The 18,042-nt window shown below is 48.1% G+C and overlaps 3 protein-coding genes across 4 annotated transcripts; 2 read left to right on the top strand and 1 right to left on the bottom strand.

Moving 5' to 3' along the window:
- Positions 1 to 3,729: 3,729 nt before the first annotated feature.
- U2AF1L4 (U2 small nuclear RNA auxiliary factor 1 like 4) lies at positions 3,730 to 17,974 on the bottom strand. 2 transcript variants are annotated; one of them, XM_044282592.1, is made up of 9 exons: positions 17,790 to 17,974; positions 17,463 to 17,550; positions 15,578 to 15,644; positions 14,965 to 15,009; positions 14,485 to 14,534; positions 12,483 to 12,581; positions 5,252 to 5,385; positions 5,072 to 5,167; positions 3,730 to 4,381 (listed from the first exon to the last, which is right to left on the bottom strand). In XM_044282592.1, the coding sequence occupies exons 1-9, from the start codon at positions 17,831 to 17,833 to the stop codon at positions 4,273 to 4,275; spliced, it is 732 nt and encodes a 243-aa protein (XP_044138527.1). In that variant the 5' UTR covers positions 17,834 to 17,974; the 3' UTR covers positions 3,730 to 4,272. The 2 variants fall into 2 exon arrangements, with proteins under 2 accessions (XP_044138527.1, XP_044138528.1); XM_044282593.1 differs by lacking the exon at positions 14,965 to 15,009.
- LOC122929115 (G protein-activated inward rectifier potassium channel 4-like) lies at positions 6,662 to 9,460 on the top strand. Its single transcript, XM_044282591.1, has one exon. The coding sequence runs from the start codon at positions 8,073 to 8,075 to the stop codon at positions 9,195 to 9,197; it is 1,125 nt and encodes a 374-aa protein (XP_044138526.1). The 5' UTR covers positions 6,662 to 8,072; the 3' UTR covers positions 9,198 to 9,460.
- Positions 10,518 to 12,462, top strand: LOC122929117 (G protein-activated inward rectifier potassium channel 4-like). The gene has a single exon (XM_044282594.1). The coding sequence runs from the start codon at positions 11,155 to 11,157 to the stop codon at positions 11,536 to 11,538; it is 384 nt and encodes a 127-aa protein (XP_044138529.1). The 5' UTR covers positions 10,518 to 11,154; the 3' UTR covers positions 11,539 to 12,462.
- Positions 17,975 to 18,042: the final 68 nt, after the last annotated feature.

The following is an 18,042-nucleotide window of genomic DNA, read 5'->3' as shown; positions in this document are numbered from 1 at the left end:
GGAAACCTGACACGTGTCACATTATGTGGTAATATCTTTGGAACACTTACTTATCCAGGCCGTTCTGAGATTGTTTTCGCCTGACGCATTGTACTTCATGATAGTCAGAAATTTGACGGACCCGGCATTTCAATACATTTTTTCGGACTGATCAGTCTTACAAATGCCATCAGTTGGCATACGTTCTGCCAGATCACTATGCCGCCAGTGGGAAAGTAACCTTAGATCAGGCATGTCCAAACTGCGGCCCTCCAGCTGTTGCAAAACTACAACTCCCAGCATGCCCTAATACCTGTAAGCTATCCAGGCATGCTGGGAGGTGTAGCTTTGCAACAGCTGGATGGCCACAGTTTGGACATGCCTGCCTTAGAAGCAAATCTTGAAATTTAAGAAAATTTCCGAAACCCACTTTTTTAAAAGGACCAGTTCAGGTCTGAAGTCACTTTGCGAGGCTTACATAATAGAAACCACCCAAAAATGACCCCATTTTAAAAAACTACACCCCTAAGGCCCCTTTCACACGGGCGAGTTTTCCCACACGGGTGCAATGCATGAAGTGAACGCATTGCACCCGCACTAAATCCGGACCCGTTCATTTCTATGGGGCTGTGCACATCAGCGATTTTCACACATCACTTGTGCGTTGCGTGAAAATCGCAGCATGTTCTATTTTGTGCGTTTTTCACGCAACGCAGGCCCCATAGAAGTGAATGGGGCTGCGTGAAAATCGCAAGCATCCGCAAGCCAGTGCGGATGTGGTGCGATTTTCAGGCACGGTTGCTAGGAGACAATCGGGATGGAGACCCGATCATTATTATCTCCCCTTATAACATGTTATAATGGAAAATAATAGCATTCTGAATACAAAATGCATAGTACAATAGTGCTGGAGGGGTTAAAAAAAAACAAAAACCCTAAGTTAACTCACCTTAATCCACTTGTTCACGCAGCCTACATCTCTTCTGTCTTCATCTGTGAGGAAAAGGACCTTTTTTGACATCGCTACGCTCATCACATGGTCCATCACCTTGGTGATGGATCATGTGATGAGCGCAGTGATGTCATCAAAGGTCCTATTCCTCAAAGAAGACAGAGAAGCCGGCTGTGCAAACAAGTGGATTAAGGTGAGTTAACTTAGGTTTTTTTTTTTAACCCCTCCAGCACTATTGTACTAAGCATTCTGTATTCAGAATGCTATTATTTTCCCTTATAACCATGTTATAAGGGAAAATAATACAATCTACACAACCTTAAACACAAACCAGAACTTCTGTGAAGAAGTTCGGGTCTGGGTACCACATTCAGTTTTTTATCACACGCGTGCAAAACGCATTGCACCCTCATGTGAAAGAGGCCTAAAAGGTATTTAAAACCGTTTTAACAAACTTTAACACTTTAGCTGTTCCACAAGAATTAATGGAAAATGGATATAGAATGTCACTTTTTTTTTTTTTTAGCAGATTTTACATTTTAATCCATTTTTTCCCCATTACCAAAGCAAGGGTTAAACAGGCAAAGAAAACTCGATATTTATTACCCTGATTCTGCAGTTTACAGAAACACCCCACATGTGATCATAAACTGATGTACAGGCACACAGCAAGGCGCAGAAGGAAAGAAACGCCATATGGTTTTTGGAAGTCAGATTCCGCTGAACTGGTTTTTAGATGCCATGTCCCATTTAAAGCCCCCCTGATGCACCCATACAGTAGAAACTCCCAAAAAGTGACCCTATTTTGGAAACTAGGGGATGAGGTGCCAGTTTTATTGGTACCATTTTGGGGTACATATGGATTTTAATTGCTCTGTGTTACATTTCTTGTGAGGCAAGGTAACAAAATAAAATATATAAAAAGATGTTTTGGCACCATTTTTATTTTTAACATTTATATGACAGGGTAGATCATGTGCTATTTTTATAGAACAAGTTATTTCAGACGCAATGATATCAAATATGTCTACTTTCTATGTTTATTTCAGTTTTACATAATAAAGCATTTTTGAAAGCAAATTATGTTTGTGTCTCCATTTTCTGAACACCCTATTTTTTTTTTATTTTTCTGCTGATAGTCTTGTGCAGGGGCTCGTTTTTTTACAGGAAGAGCTAACGTTTTTATTGGTACCATTTTTGGGTACATATTTTTTGATCATTCATTATTACACTTTATGGGGAAAGGTAACCAAAAAATTGGTTGCTTTGGCAGATTTTAATTTTACAGGGTTTACCTGAGGGATTAGGTAATGTGACTTTTATAGATCAGATCTTTACGGACGTGGCAATACCCAATATGTCTACTTTTTCTTATTTAAGTTTTACACAATAGCATTTTTGAAATAATGTTTTAGTGTCTCTATAGTCTGAGAGCCATAGCTTTTTTTTATTTTTTGATTGACTGTCTTAGGTAAGGTCTCATTTTTTGCGGGATGAGGTGACTGAGTGGTACTATTTTGGGGGGCCTTTTTGATCGCTTGGTGTTGCACTTTTGGTGACATATTGCATTTTTTTTTTTACACCGTTTATTTTTTATGGCGTTTATCGGACAGGGTTGTTTATAGAAACATAGAATGTGTTGGCAGATAAGAACCATTTGGCCCATCTAGTCTGCCCAATATACTGAATACTATGGATAGCCCCTGGCCCTATCTTATATGAAGGATAGCCTTATGCCTATCCCATGCATGCTTAAACTCCTCCACTGTATTTGCAGCTACCACTTCTGCAGGAAGGCTATTCCATGCATCCACTACTCTCTCAGTAAAGTAATACTTCCTTATATTACTTTTAAACCTTTGCCCCTCTAATTTAAAACTGTGTCCTCTTGTGGTAGTTTTTCTTCTTTTAAAAATGCTCTCCTCCTTTACCGAGTTGATGCCCTTTATGTATTTAAAAGTTTCTATCATATCCCCTCGGTCTCGTCTTTCTTCCAAGCTAACATGTTAAGGTCCTTTAACCTTTCCTGGTAAGTTTTATCCTGTATGTGATATATTTATAGAGCCAGTCATTACAGACGCGGCAATACCTAATGTGTTTTTTTTAATTATAAAATAAGGGGAAAAGGCTTTTTTTCACTTAAACTTTATTAATTTTATTACAAACACTTTTTTCTTTACTTTATTTCTGACGTTCACTTTTGGGGGTCTGATCCCCTCTGCAATGCATTACAATACATCTGTATTGTAATTCATTGCCTGTTTGTGTACTACACTGAGTAATACACTAACAGGTTGCCTAGGAGACCCAGCCTGAGGGTGGATCTCCTCGGCACCCGTAGAAGGCAGGTCCCGATGCCGTGCAAGGCATTGGGCAGCCTCCGCATGGCATCGGGCTGCCTTCTGACAGAGTCCCCGCCACAGCAGCGCAGGGACTCGATGCGCTCCCTCACCCAAACACAAACCCCTTCTATGTCTGGGTCAGCGCAGACCGTGGCATAGAAGGGGTTAATCCGCCGGCATCTGCTTTTACAGCGATGCTGGCAGATACAGCAGGGGCTCAGCTACCAGGAACTGCCGGGCCCCTGCAGTAATCGAGAGTGCACCGCTCCAGTGCCCGCCCGATTACCATGACGTACTATTACGTCAAATTGTGGGAAAGCAGTGGCTTCCACGATGTAATAGTACGTCATGTGTCAGGAAGGGGTTAAAGATATCATGCATAAGTTCACCCATGTTTTCCCCTCCGGCTGCTACATTTGGTGGTTTTCAGTAGCAGGAACAGTCAGAGACAACTCCAGCAATTGACCATTTATTAAACTGATGACATAAAACAGGAAGCTGCATCGATAACGAGGACAAACTTCACAGCTATGAAAAACGGCAGCCGAAAGTTCAGCAAAGAAAAAGAAACTTCGGGTGGATCTGTGGCTCACAAACTAAGATCAGAAGACACAAGGAGGAGGGGAAGGGAAGGGGGGAGGAGGGGGGGGGGATGGAGAGCACGTAGGGTCTTAAAAGGGACCAGAATGTTAAAAAGCCGCCACAGACAGAAGGGGAGTCCTCCTACTATCACTTGTAGCAGATGTCCAGGACACGTTCACCTGTGGTTGGGGGTGGACATAAGGGAGTCCTGCCTGTCGGCACTTGTCATGTAGGAGCCCTATAAAATGGCGTCTGTCAGTCTGGTGACCTTCGACCTGTAGATTGGTCCTATAACCTCATAAGTGGGTAGTCTTCTACCACAAGGTAACGCTTCCTGACCCTGCTGCTGGAGAAGGTGGATGAAGGACAGGTGCCGGACGCTGCTGGTTCTGTGGCTCCTCCTGATATTCTCTGCCTTTAAAAGCGGCCGTGTCTGTGTCGTGGGGAGCGAGAGCGGCGACGTCCGTCTCGGTTCTGCCGGGGCCGGTCTGAGAAACGCTTTGGAGAATTATGTTTGGGAGGAACCCTGTGAAATAAACACACAGTATGCTCATGTCACGGGTACAGACATATGTACATACCTGATGCAACCCGTGAGTGGCTCCCAATAAGCATCCACAACCGCGGAGAGGTGTGAATGGAGCCTAATGAGTTAACAGAGCTGCCGTAACAGGTACTAAGGGTACTTTCACACTTGCGTTTTTCTTTTCCGGCATAGAGTTCCGCCCTAGGGGCTCAATACCGGAAAAGAACTGACGAGTTATATCCCCATGCATTCTGAATGGAGAGAAATCCGTTCAGGATGTCAACAGGATGAAAAAAAAAAAACCTGATCCATTTGTCCGTATGACAATCGGATCCGTTCTTGCAAGGCATTTTTAAGACGGATCAGGATCCTGACCAGTCTTAAAAATGCAATAAGTTTGCATGCGTTTTGCCGGATCCGGCAGGCGGTTCTGGCGACAGGACTGCCTGCCGGATTCCTCTGCCGCAAGTGTGAAAGTAGCCTGTCGACAGAACTTTGTTTTCCGTCCAGCATAACGGAAACCAGATTGATCCGTTATGCTTGCCCATATACGTCTATTATGACAGATCAAAACTAAATGATTCTAAAGGTTTCCGTTTTGATTTCAGTCTTATGGATTCCGTTATAACGGAATCCATAACGGTGATGTGAACAAGCCCTCAAAGGAGCTGCCGTAACACAGGTACTCACGGTCGATTGCGGCCTCGGCCGTACAGCTGCCGCCGCAGAGCGCTGGAGATTGGCTTCAAATGCATAAAGTTACAGAATCCGCCACGGTTACATTCCCTGTCGGGGAGGAAGGGATGAAAGGTTAGTGGCCGGAGCATCTGACGGTGACGCAGGCTGACATACAGACATGGCGGAGCTCACCCCATCTCATATTGTCGGCAGCAGGACTCCCTGAAGTCTGTGACGGGTGACAGCTCGGCGTGGATCGCCTGCCCATTGAACCAGCGGTTGTTAAGTTCCACCAGGGCTCGTTCTGCGTCCTCTTCTCGGCGAAACTGTCAGATAAAAAACAAAACAAACTAAAAACACATACATGAAGACGTGGACGGAGAAATCCTGGAAAAGGAGGAAGAGCCAGGTGTCACCTCCTCAAGCCCCGCCAGCAGCTTAACATAGCCGCGCCTAATCAGGTTTAAGAGAAATAGGATTTGACAGAGATCTGGGGCAGACGGACAAAGGAGCATCGCTGAACACAAACAGGTAGGTCCATCCCCATTACGTATACGCCAGGGCCCCCCCAAATACAGACCGGAGGATAGGTTACCTGTGTCTATAGAATATGTAATGCTCAGGGGAGGAGGAAACCTGTCAGATTCTCACCCACAGCGCTCACTGGTTGTAACTGGTGACCAACACTGGACACAGATTGCCAGCTTCTCAGATCAGAATTTATGGCCTCCTGGCAAATGGTTACTACGTACAGGTCAGAACGGCACAATGACAACAGGGGCAGTGACGGCACACCCTGATGTGTTTACATACAGAATTATACACAGGATATAGCGCCATCTTATGGGTCTGACAATTGCAAAAAGCTGTAATTTCCATCACTATGTAACACACAACCCTCAGATATGGGGGCTGTATTTTTAAATACTACCGCTCCACCTTCACTATCCCCAATGCTCCACCTTTGGAGCTCCAGATCTTCCAATGACACCACCTCCGGTTCCCTAGACCAGGGATGTCAAACTCAGGGCCCTATAGCTGTTGCAAAACTACAACTCCCATCATGCCTGGACACCCTAAAGCAGGGATGGCCAACCTGAGGCTCTCCAGCTGTTGCAAAACTACAACTCCCATCATGCCCGGACAGTCTACAGCTATCAGCCTACAGCAGGGCATGGTGGGAGTTGTAGTTTTACAACAGCTGGAGAGCCGCAGGTTGGCCATGCCTGCCCTAAAGCTATCAGGGCATGTTTGGAGTTGTAGTTTTGGAACAGCTGGATGCCATGAGTTTGACATCCGTGGCCTATACCTTCCAATCCAGCCACCGCTCGACCTCCAGAACCCCCAGATGTCACAGCTGTGTCTCTGTCTGTTTGTTGTGCGCCATGACACGTTAGCCGTGCCTGCTGGTTGCCAGGGGCAACCTGTTTTGCAGCATGTGTGCGCTTTCCTCCTTTCTCCTGGTTTGTTCTGTCTGTGCTTGAGGTGTTAACTACTTGGCTGGGTGTGGTCACTTGGTGTTTATATTGCCTGTGGCTTCTAGGCTGGAGTCAGTTGTCCTCCAGTCTGTTGGTGCTGGAGCTATGCTCCTGTTCTGGGTGTTCCATCTGCCCAGTCCTTGAGGGCCACCAAGTGAGACATACCGTCTTGGTGGGGAGTGGGGGGAAACCACCGAACACCGCAGGGAAACTGGAAAGACAACTAGGATGGTGGAGACTGTTCTTCTGTGTCTTAGAAGAACAGGTGGTTTCAGCCCTGTCTCTATTCCAGGGATTTTCAGGGAGACTCAGGGTCCCTGTGTATGAGCCCTCCTACCATCTGAGTTCACTCATACGGATAGGAGTCAGGGCGAGGATCGGGTTGCAATAGGAGGTGACCTGCTCCAGGCCTAGTTTTTCCGGTTTCCCTACAGTGTTCAGTGGGGAGTTTCCCCCACCGAGACAGTATGGAAATAGAACACCCAGGACAGGAGCATAGCTCCAGCACCAACAGAGGCTGGAGGACAACTGACTCCAGCCTACAAGCCACAGGCAATATAAACACCAAGTGACCACACCCAGCCAAGGTAGTTAACCCCTCAAGTACAGACAGAACCAACCAGGAGAAAAGCACACATGCTGCAAAACACGTTTCCCCTGGCAACCAGCATGCACAGCTAACGTGTCACGGCGTACAACAAACAGACCGAGACACAGCCGTGACCCCAGACCTGCCACCTTTAGAGCCCCCAGAGCTTCCAATGCCACCACCCCCAGAGCTTCCAATGCCACCACCGCTCCACCTCTAGAGACCCAAAACTTCCAGTAACACCACCAGTCAACTTCCAGAGCATCCAATGACCTCACAGTTCCACCTCTAGTCACCCAGACCTTTCAATGAAACCACAGCTCTATCTCCAGAACCACAGGCTTTGATTCAAAGTCAGAAAATAAAAACAGCACCAGATAGGTTCATGCACTCAATACACCAAAACGATCTTTTGTCCAGTCCCTATACGACAAGAGGACTTTTGAGATGATTCTGCATACATCACGATATCTACATCAAATTTTTAACTACAAGTCTCACTGGATCAATCAGATTTGTCTCTCATTCACAGACTTAATGACGCGAACAGAATATCAGCGCGGAGTTCACACCCCTCCACTGGGCAAGTCAGCTGTCAGTATCACAATGCCCGGCATGGCCACGCAAGCTGAAGGCTATGACACGGACAAAGGATGTGGCCAAGAACCTAACGGCAGGTGTTCTGGACTGGGACAGCCCATCAAGCCTAAGCAAGTCCTGGCATACCTTCCGCGACCCCCCACAGACACGAGTCGGTACCGGAGCTTTCCACAGAAGGTGAGAATCCTAATGTATCCCAAGCAACCTCTAAAATTTTATATCAGGTTAACAAAATGATAATCTCTTTCTGCAGCCAGAATGTGTAGTGGTATCGACATGTGCGGCAGAGCCGAAGCCAGCCCCTCATCCAACACCAACTCATCCTCCGTTGCCACTTCCAGACATAATGCCTCGCAGCGCGTACAAACGTCACATGAGCACTGCAGACATAGGATATGCCTACCCAGGACGGCCACGTCAAAGTGTGTGCATTTCCGCTGACCATCCAAAGTACCGCCGGTCTTCTCTGAAAGATGGTGGAGCTGGCAGTAGTCGCTGGTACCCCCGTCACGCTATCAGTGTGCCCGATATCACTCATGGACCTCGATACATGAGTACGCCACCACGTGGTTTGTTTTCTGCACCCATAACTGGACCTGAACGGCCCGCGAAGCAACGGTGTAAGCTGATGGAAGCAGAAGTCCACCAAGGCAAGACATCAACCCGGCGAGAACGCCAGAGGTATGTGGCCAAAGATGGCAAGTGCCAGGTCAACTTGGGCCGCATTGAAGAGAAAGGACGCTTCCTCTCGGACATTTTCACTACTATCGTCGACCTCAAGTACCGCTGGTTCCTGTTTGTGTTCACGATGTGCTACATCGTCACGTGGCTGCTCTTTGCCACAATCTACTATTTAGATGCGTTTTGGCGACTTGATATACTCAACCAAAAAAACGAAGATTGGAGACCTTGCTTTCAGAACGTGGACAGCTTCACATCAGCGCTCCTCTTCTCCGTTGAAACCCAACGCACCATTGGCTACGGCTTCCGCATGGTGACCACCAACTGCCAAGAAGGTGTCTACCTCATAATGGCCCAGTCCATTGTGGGCTCCATGATAGACGCCCTAATGGTGGGATGCATGTTCGTTAAGATTTCTCGACCCAAGAAAAGAGCACAGACGCTGATCTTCAGCCAGAACTGTGTGATCTGCCCACGAGATGAAAGGCTTTGTCTGATGTTCCGGATTGGTGACCTCCGAGATAGCCACATGGTGGACGCTAAAATAAGGGCCAAGCTCATCAAGTCTCGGCAGACGTATGAAGGGGAATTTCTCCCGCTGGAGCAGTCGGAGATCAACCTTGGCTACGAGACGGGGGAGGACCGGCTGTTCTTGGTGGAGCCGCAGGTCATCTGCCACATGATTGAGGACAACAGTCCTTTCTGGGACATGGGGCCGCAGCAGCTGCTTCGAGAGCAGTTTGAGATCATAGTTATACTGGAAGGAATCGTGGAGGCTACAGGCAAGTAGATGACCCCCTTGTGCATGCCCTTCTCCACCCTAGGGTCAGTGCATTACATACTATCCCTCTGCCACGAGCTTCTTGTTGAGGTACTCCATCCAGACAAATCTGTTAACGGGGTTGGCCAATTTGCAGGGGATTCTGCTGTCTAAATCTATGCATGTGCCAGACGTGTCCATTTGCACAGCACCTGCACAGAATAAAAGCTACCCAGGAGAAGCTGTCGCTTCCATCTTGCAGCCTAAGGCCTCATGCACACGACCATTGTTGTGGTCCGCATCCGAGCCGCAGTTTTTGTGGCTTGGATATGGACCCATTCACTTCAATGGGGCCGCAAAAGATGCGGACAGCCCTCAGTGTGCTGCCTGCATCCGCAATTTGTGGACCGCAACACACACAATAGTCGTGTGCATGAGGCCTAAGGATGTGGATGTGTTGCTTCACTAACACCGCTGGGGGCCTTCCTTATGACAGCGGAGGCACAGCATGCAGTCACATATGCTACTGTATTTGGCATTTTAACCAATTACATGAAAGACTCGCCAACCCATTTAACTCCAGGTTCTTAGTAAATCATTTAGCTGTATTAACTAGAACAATGGTGACCAGAACCCCAACCTCCATGCTTTACACTGCAGGAAAATAGAACAAAGTTTATATTACAAAGGGTCTAATTTATTGCTAAAGGCTACATGCACATGTATGTGTGTGTATGCGTTTTGACATCCGTATACCATCTTTTTTTTTTGCGGATCGATTGTAAATGCCAAAAACGGAAAATAGGACATGTTCTAATTTTTTTGCGGGGCTACGGAATGGACATACTGATGCGGAGAGCACACGGTGTGCTGTCCGAATTTATTGCGGCCCCATTGAAATGAATGGGTCCACATCCTATCCGCAAAAAATAAAAATACCCCACACACTTGTGTGCATGAGGCCAAAGTCTCATTCAGATATCAGATCTGTAGGGGCCCGACACCTAGCACCCTCACAAATCAGATGTTTGAAGGAGACGTGGTGCTCGGATGAGCGCTGTGCCTTTTCACTGTATACCAGGCATCATAAATTGGGCAGTGGCTGTGCGATATTGCAGTTCAATCCCATTTGCTTGAAGGAGACCGAGCCTGCAGAAAGACCGGGTGACCCGTGGATGCCACTGGCCTTGGAGGAGGCTGCATCACTCACCTGGTTGTTCAGCGTCAGACCCCGACCAATCAGATACTGATGACCTATCTGGAGGACAAGGCCACTTTCACACCCAAGTTTTTGCTGGATCCGGCTGGGTTCAGCAAAAACGCTTTCATCCGTTATGACCGGATCCGGTTGTATTATCTGTAACTTTGCCAAGACTGATCCGTCATGAACTCCATTGAAAGTCAACGGGGGACGGATCCGTTTTCTATTGTGTCAGAAAACGGATCCACCACCATTGACTTACATTGTGTGTCGGGACGTCTTGCTCTAGACCACATTGAGGACAGAAAAACGACGCTTGCAGCGTTATTCTGTCCGCAATGGGGACGCAACCAAATGGAAGGAATTCGGGTGCATCCCGCTTAGTTCATTTTTGTCCCCATTGATAACGAATAGGGACAGGATCTCAATAGCGGAAAGGGAAAGCGCAGATGTGAAAGTAGCCCAAGTCATTAATATTTAAGTCCTAGATCCCCGAGATTCAGGTTTCAATGGCGATACAAGGGTCCGTGTCTTGCAATCACATTACAGTCTCATGGAAACTGCATTTTGTTTAAAGGGGTTGTGTCCAGGATTAGAAAAACATGGCTACTTTCTTTCAAAAACAGCCCCACCCGTCCACCGGCCAAGTTGTAATCCAGGACAACCTATGCACAGGGGTGGGGCAGTTTTATTTAATCCTGTACAACCTTCTTTAAAATATACAGGGTCCCTGAATGTCACCGACCCCGCGTGCCACACTAATCCGTTTCCTCCCCCATCACAGGGATGACCTGCCAGGCGAAAAGCTCCTACTTGGAAAACGAGATCATCTGGGGCCATCGCTTTGAGCCCTGTATAACCCTGGAGAAAGGCGCTTTCCGGGTGGACTACAAACGCTTCCACAAAACCTTCGAGGTTCAGCTTCCCCGCTGCAGCGCAAAGGAGATGGAGGAGATGAGGGAGCTCGAGGGCTCGGAGTTCAGCTTCTACTGGGAAAACGGCGACTTCCTAACCGGCCGCAGGCACACAATGACGGACAAAGGCAACAATGAGGAGGAGGAAGAAGAGAGGACTCAGGGGGAAAGGTACTCAGATCGCAGCGGGAGACCCATTGGAAACATTGCTGAAGAGCGCAGCTTGGACTTCAATGGCAGCGACTACAACCTGTAACACGCCCCCGCTTTATATAGGATGAATGCATCGCTTTTGTCTTTCTTCTAGAATTAGTGCACCGGCCCCGATATAAACGGAAACGCGCAGGCGGGTTCACTAATCTGCAACAGAAGCGCCTTAGGTCATGACTATGGAGTGCAATGTACACGATACAACTAGTACCTACTTTACTAGCACCAATGAATCCAACACAGAAAAATAAAGAATATTTCCCATTTCTAACTGATGCCCTATTCATATCCGTATGGCTGTCAGCGACAAAATGGCAGGTGAGGCCTACACGCGGCGTGAACGTGGAAGAGAACCAGCGTAGTTACAAACACATGGATATTGAAATGTAACAAATCCTACTGTTTGAAATGTCCTCACTTTACGGGTGTGGGTCTAGTAACCCAGAAGAGCGCTTGAGTAGTCATTCCCCGTTAAAGCAGTCATCTGATCTCAGACAATGGGGGCATATCGCCAGAATATGCTTCCATTGTCTTATAGGTGTAGGGCCCACATCTATAACAGAGAATGGAGCCCCGCAAAGTGGTGGCTGGAGGACTCCGGTTCGGCCTCCACCAAGCGCTCTCCCACATAGCAGCGAATAAGAGCGCACGGCGCATGACCAGCCACCGCGTCCATTTACTTCTACGAGCCAGCACAGATATTTTTCGCTGGCCCCATAGAAATGGATGGAGGGCAGCTGCACGTGCGCAGTGCACTCTCCGCCACTTTCAGGACTCAGTTCTCAATATAGGTGCAGGTCCTAGCGATATACCCCCATTTTTCTGAGATAGGACAACCCCTTTAACGTGAACAGACATGAGAATGACGGTATCAGGTAGGTGATGAGCATTTTCCCACAGACCGGCACCGCAGCTCCTGCGCCCTCACATAATACATTTACATTGTTCTCCAGCCCCTTTAAGAACTAATACCCGGGGGGCAAGTGTTACCTTGACGTAGACGTTGCCCACCAGGTGATCGCCAAGGTTGTCGCAGATATTCATCTCTTCAATCTCGCCATATTTCTGCTCCACTTCAGTGAACACTTCCTGTGGGGTTTAGAAATCGTTAAGACTGTTACAGCCCTGAAACTACAACTCCCAGTATGTCCCGATAGCCGCCGCCTTCAAGTAGCATTGTCACAATACCAGAATTTTGAGTTCGATGCCAAGTACTGAGATACTCTGTACCAGGCAAACAACCAAAAAAAGTACCCACACAAGGGGTTAATTATTTTTTATTTTTTATGCAAAGTATTGATTGCTTATTATGTCAGGAGGTACTTGATGGGAAGGGGGGGGGGGGGGTCACCGCATTGTGTACCTCACACCAGTAACCATTGGGGGAGGTACTTGAGTCACTTACTGTTCATGTGAGGCACTAAAGTAATAACACCATGTGCCTCACATTAATGAGACCCCATCATTCATCTTACAACGGCAACACTGGGGTTAATGAGTCACATTAACCCCAACATTCCTGTGCTGCTGGACGACCGCGGTGCACCTTCGCAGAAGGGAGCGGAACCTCCACGGCCCAATCAGAACACAGACCATTGTGATCATCCCCTGAAGCTCTAGGCAGTGGACACCCCCGCGCTCCCTTCACATAGCCCTGCAGCTTGCAGATTCCACACGTTTGGTCTGTACCGTGCAAGTAACACACACAACTCTGCATCATGCATTCAAAAAGCACACAGTTGTACCATGGGTGTCAGCAACCTGTACAGGACATGCGAGTGTCCTGGTCCCCACGCAATGCGCAGAGACAGCAGTATCTAAACTCCACGAAGCATGGCCCCTGCCCCCGACTCATGACGAAACCTCCACAGAAAAAACAGGAAACTTGCCCTGCTGCAAGACTCCTCCAGGATGCTCCTAGGATAAAGGACCTATGATGACATCAGCGATATGTGACAAGTATCATGGATGTTACTGGTCACATCGCGATGACCTCACAACAGGTCCTTTATCCTACGAGCATCCAGCAACACGAGCCTAATGAGGCGGCAGTGAATGTGAGCGGACAGCGGGGACACAGTGGTCATGTTCTGTCCTGTGTATAGTGGTCAGTGTACATGTCCCCTGTCCTTTTCTCCGCACCCGCTTTTTCACTGATGGCATTGGCTGGCTTTATCCCTGTGGGACGGTAGTGGCTCCCTCCTCTGCGCATTCATATTCCCGAATACCTTTCATCAGTTATAATGGCTCGTTTTGTCTGGGGAGCAATTAGGAGAAATAAACTGGCTGCCGTCCTATTAGTACTCACAAAACCTGTCCTAATGCCACAGCCGGACAAGCTACTTCAGAGCACTGGGGTAAAGAGCTGCCTCCTCCTCTCTACTCGTCAGGGATTATGATCCTATATACAGCTGATAAGATCTTCAGCTGAATCTCTGTAGGAATGGAGTCCATGAGGAGACATGAGCGGAGGGTGGGGTGTGGATTATGAGCAGCAGTTCTTGTATGCATCCTCCATTACCACAGTCTGTTCTGTCAGTCCTCTCTGCACTTCATGTCTCCTCATGAACGCCATTCCTACAGAGATTCAGCTGAAGATCTTATCACCTGTATTCAGGATCATAATCCCTGACAAGCAGAGCGGAGGATGAGGCAGCTCTTTAGCTCAGTATTGTGAAGTAACTTGTCCTCCTGTGTGATTAGGACAGGTTTTATGAGAACTAATAGGACGGCGACCATTTTATTTCCCCTGATGATTGCTCCCCAGACAAAACGAGCCACCATAAGTAATGGAAGGTATTTGAGAATATATTTATAATAAAGCAATATTTAAGTATTTTCTTTTTTTAAATTCCCAGAGAACCCCTTAAAGCTGCACAATGGAGCAGTTTAGTATCGAAAACCAGGTAACCCCAGTCTCAAACTGAACAAAAATCATGGAGCTGTAGATTCATCAGCTTTCAGAGGAAGATGATGAAGTCGTTTCACTCACCTCAAAGAAGTCATCATAATGTTCTTGCACCTCCACGTCACTGACCAGAGCTGCAAGACAAGGAAACAATTATCACCTACTCACCAGATAATAGTGGGAGACCCCTTTATGTGTCAGGCCGGCAGAAGATGTAATAGGTGACCCCCTCCAGTAGAAGAGGGGCACATGCAATCTGCAGCCCTTCGGTGACACTTTAGAAGGTCCCCTCTAGTGCAGTATTACTGCAGCACCTGACTATGTACCTTTAACCAAAGCAGGACATCCGGGCAGCGGGCAACTAAACCTGCCTGGTTTTAGGAGGAAACAGGACAACCCCCGGGATCCTCCTGAAATAACAGGTAAGTTCTTACCTGGCAGCTGCCCTGCTGAGGCCAGTGATTGGCTACAGCAGTCAAGTGTTGTTGCTGTGACGGCACCGCTGCAACCAAATAAATGGACCCCGCCCTTAAGAACCTGAGCGGTGGCGGTTAGGTAAATTACCTGTTCCCGGGGGTAGTTCGCTTTGGTCCCGAAACTGGAAAACCCCTTTAAGACACAAAGTACCCTGATCATGAAGTGGTTAAAGGTTGCTGGAAATGCCACTGATCCGATTCTAAAGTTGGCAGCCCCCCTGTATTCCCCATACACATGCGCTCTCAGCTTAGCCAGGTATGCATGTGTTCTCAATAAGGCTACATGCACACCACCATATGTGTTTTGCCGTCCGCAAAAAAAAAAAATATAATAGATGGCAGTTTTTTTTTTTTGCGGATCCATTGTAACAATGCCTAAAACAGACAACAATAGGACATGTTATATTTTTGTGGGGCTACGGAACGGACATACGGATCTGCATTTTTTTGTGGAGCCATTGAAATGAATGCACATAGGATGCAGACCCAAAAAACGGAATGGACATGGAAACAAAATACGTTTGTGTGCACATAGCCTAAAGGAGAAGGCAGCAAGCCGCAGCCAGACACCTCGGGCGTACACCCAGGGAAACCGGAAGGGCACCCGGTTTAGCAGACCCTCGCGGTGAGCACCGTTACAAATGGAGGCAGGGTCCCTACAAGCACTGTTACATGCGCCTATGGCGGACTATGAGACTTACAGTGAGAGCCGTTCGCGCTCTGCGCCGTGTTCTGTGGGTTCCGGTAAAGGTTCAAGAGGACGATCGTCTGAAAGACAAAACAGGATCATCAAGAGGCCGCAGCAGCTGACGTGACACCGCTACCCGATCCTTATGCTAATGAGACACCAGACTGCAGTAACTCCGCCCCTTCATCTGCACACACTGGGGAGGGAATACAGGTCAACTTATTAAAAGGTGACACCCCCCTAAACCAAACACCCGGTGGGGTTCTTGGCGCCCCCATATCTAAAATGACTTACTTGTGATACAATGTATCTGCCCGGAGTGCAGGCTATTTAGACTAGATACACTGTACCAAACCCTCAGCTGTGAGAAGCTCTCCGGGATTTTCATGTGGTTTTTGGCACGAAATTCCATGACTGTTTGAACAAGAAAATCTGCTTCGCGGAAGAAACCACGTGCCACTTTTTGGTGCAGTTTCCTCACAGAAGCCCACGGAATGGGACTGGATCCGTGGTGGAAATTTAAAAAATAAAATAAAAAAAAATCTACCATGTGAATGAGGATGGGTTTTTTCCCCCCCCCATAGGCTCTTTGCATTTAAAAACTTGCAAGATTTCACACAATTTTGCAACTTTTTATATGTTTTACATCTCTCACTGAACTTTTGAGAAATGAGGATCTTATCACAAGGGGCAGGACCACCACAGGCTGATCATTTACAGCAGGTTTCTGGCATAAATTATAAGGGAAACCTACATCCCCCAACCCACAGGTTTCAGTCTCTGGCGCATGAACCTCAGAGGCGATAAATTTATTAAGATGTCCGATTCTCTTAAAGGGACGACACCAGACAAACCTCTGGATCAACCTGCCACAAGTACTTACCTGATGACTCTGTACATGCCCATTTACCCGGCTGCAGCCAGTCACTGTCCTCTCCGACTGGCTGCAGTGGTCACGCGTTCTGGGCGTGACATCATCGCTGCAGTCGACTTTCACATCTGCGCTTTCCCTTTCCGCTATTGAGATCAGTCAAAAGGGTCTCCATAGCGGGGGAGGGGGCGCTTCCATTTTGTCCCCATTCATTGTCAATGGGAACGGAGGGTACCAGAACACGTTCCATTGCCTTCCCATGACGCACACAAAAGCACCGCAAGCGCTGGGATGCGGAGCAAGACAGATCCGCCATGACTCACAATGTAAGTCAACTGAGATGGATCAGTTTTGTCGGACACAAAAGAAAACAGATCCGTCCCCTATTGACTTCCAATAGTTTTAGAGACGGATGAGAGACGGAGATAGCATGAAGCCCCCTGGATCAACCTGCAATAAAGAACGGGTGAGTACTTACCCGCAGTGATGGTCAGTTCGCAGTATTCACCAGCGAACACATGCAGGCTGCCATCTTTAGTAAGGTAGACTCACCCGTCCGGCGATGCACAGGTAAGCCCTTACCTGTGCCGAGAGCCGGTCTAAAATCAAACGCAGTCACTGGGAGCAGGCAGTTCCGAGAACAGCCGCCGGGGGCCTTCATCGGGCTGTTCTCGGAACTGCCTGCTCCCAGTGACTGCACTTGATTTCAGACCAGCACAGGAAAGGGCTTACCTGTGCATCGCCGGACGGGTGAGTCTGCCTTAATAAAGATGGCAGCCCGCATGTGTTCGCTGGCGAATACTGCGAACTGACCATCACTGCGGGTAAGTACTCACCCGTTCTTTATTGCAGGTTGATCCGGGGGGACATCCCCTTTAATAAACCAGTCGCATCTACATAAAGTGGGGTTTTTACTAAGACGGACATGAAAACCACCAGTCTTTGGTAAATGACCCCCCAAAACACAGGGTCTGTATGGGGGGAGGGGGGCGTGCCATTACGATATTTGCTGCGGGCGAGTCTTTACCTGGCTGAACGTGGGCTTGTTGTGAAGTCGCGAGCAACGGTCTCCATGGCGACACGCTCCGATTTTGAAATAGAAGGAACAGTTCACCCTGGACAAAAACAAAACAAGACAAGAGTTACCCTTTAAATCAATTACATGAGATTATTAAACACAAAATCCCTTTAATCCGGCATCCGCTAGTCCAGCACCGAGCACACTCCGGAGGATGGAGCTGCAGGCGGAGACACACACCCAGCACACACGTGGGGCCCGTGCACTGGCTCTTCCCAGGGGCCCCATGCTGTTACAGAACCACACACGACACTTTCCCCGGGCCCCCAGCCTTACTTATCCTTCTCTGTCCCGAAAATCGAAGCCAAGTATTCCGCCATCTTCGCACGGACTGGCTCCTTTTTCCCACCTCTCGACGTCCCGCTTCCTGTTTATGGTGATGTCACATCCGCCTCCGGTCCCAGGCCCCTCCTCCGGCGTAGTCCACGGATGGAGAATAAGCCAGCCGTTTCCGCTCTGAAGCCTCCGGTAACCGTAGTCCATCCCCCCGAGTAGCTGCTTAAGAGAAAGTGGGGGTCGGGGGGGTCAC

The sequence above is a fragment of the Bufo gargarizans genome, chromosome 2 (assembly GCF_014858855.1).
Source record: "Bufo gargarizans isolate SCDJY-AF-19 chromosome 2, ASM1485885v1, whole genome shotgun sequence".
NCBI classification, from domain to species: Eukaryota; Metazoa; Chordata; class Amphibia; order Anura; family Bufonidae; genus Bufo; species Bufo gargarizans.
The sequence above is the reverse complement of the archived record's forward strand: the minus strand, read 5'-3'. Positions and strand labels throughout refer to the sequence as shown.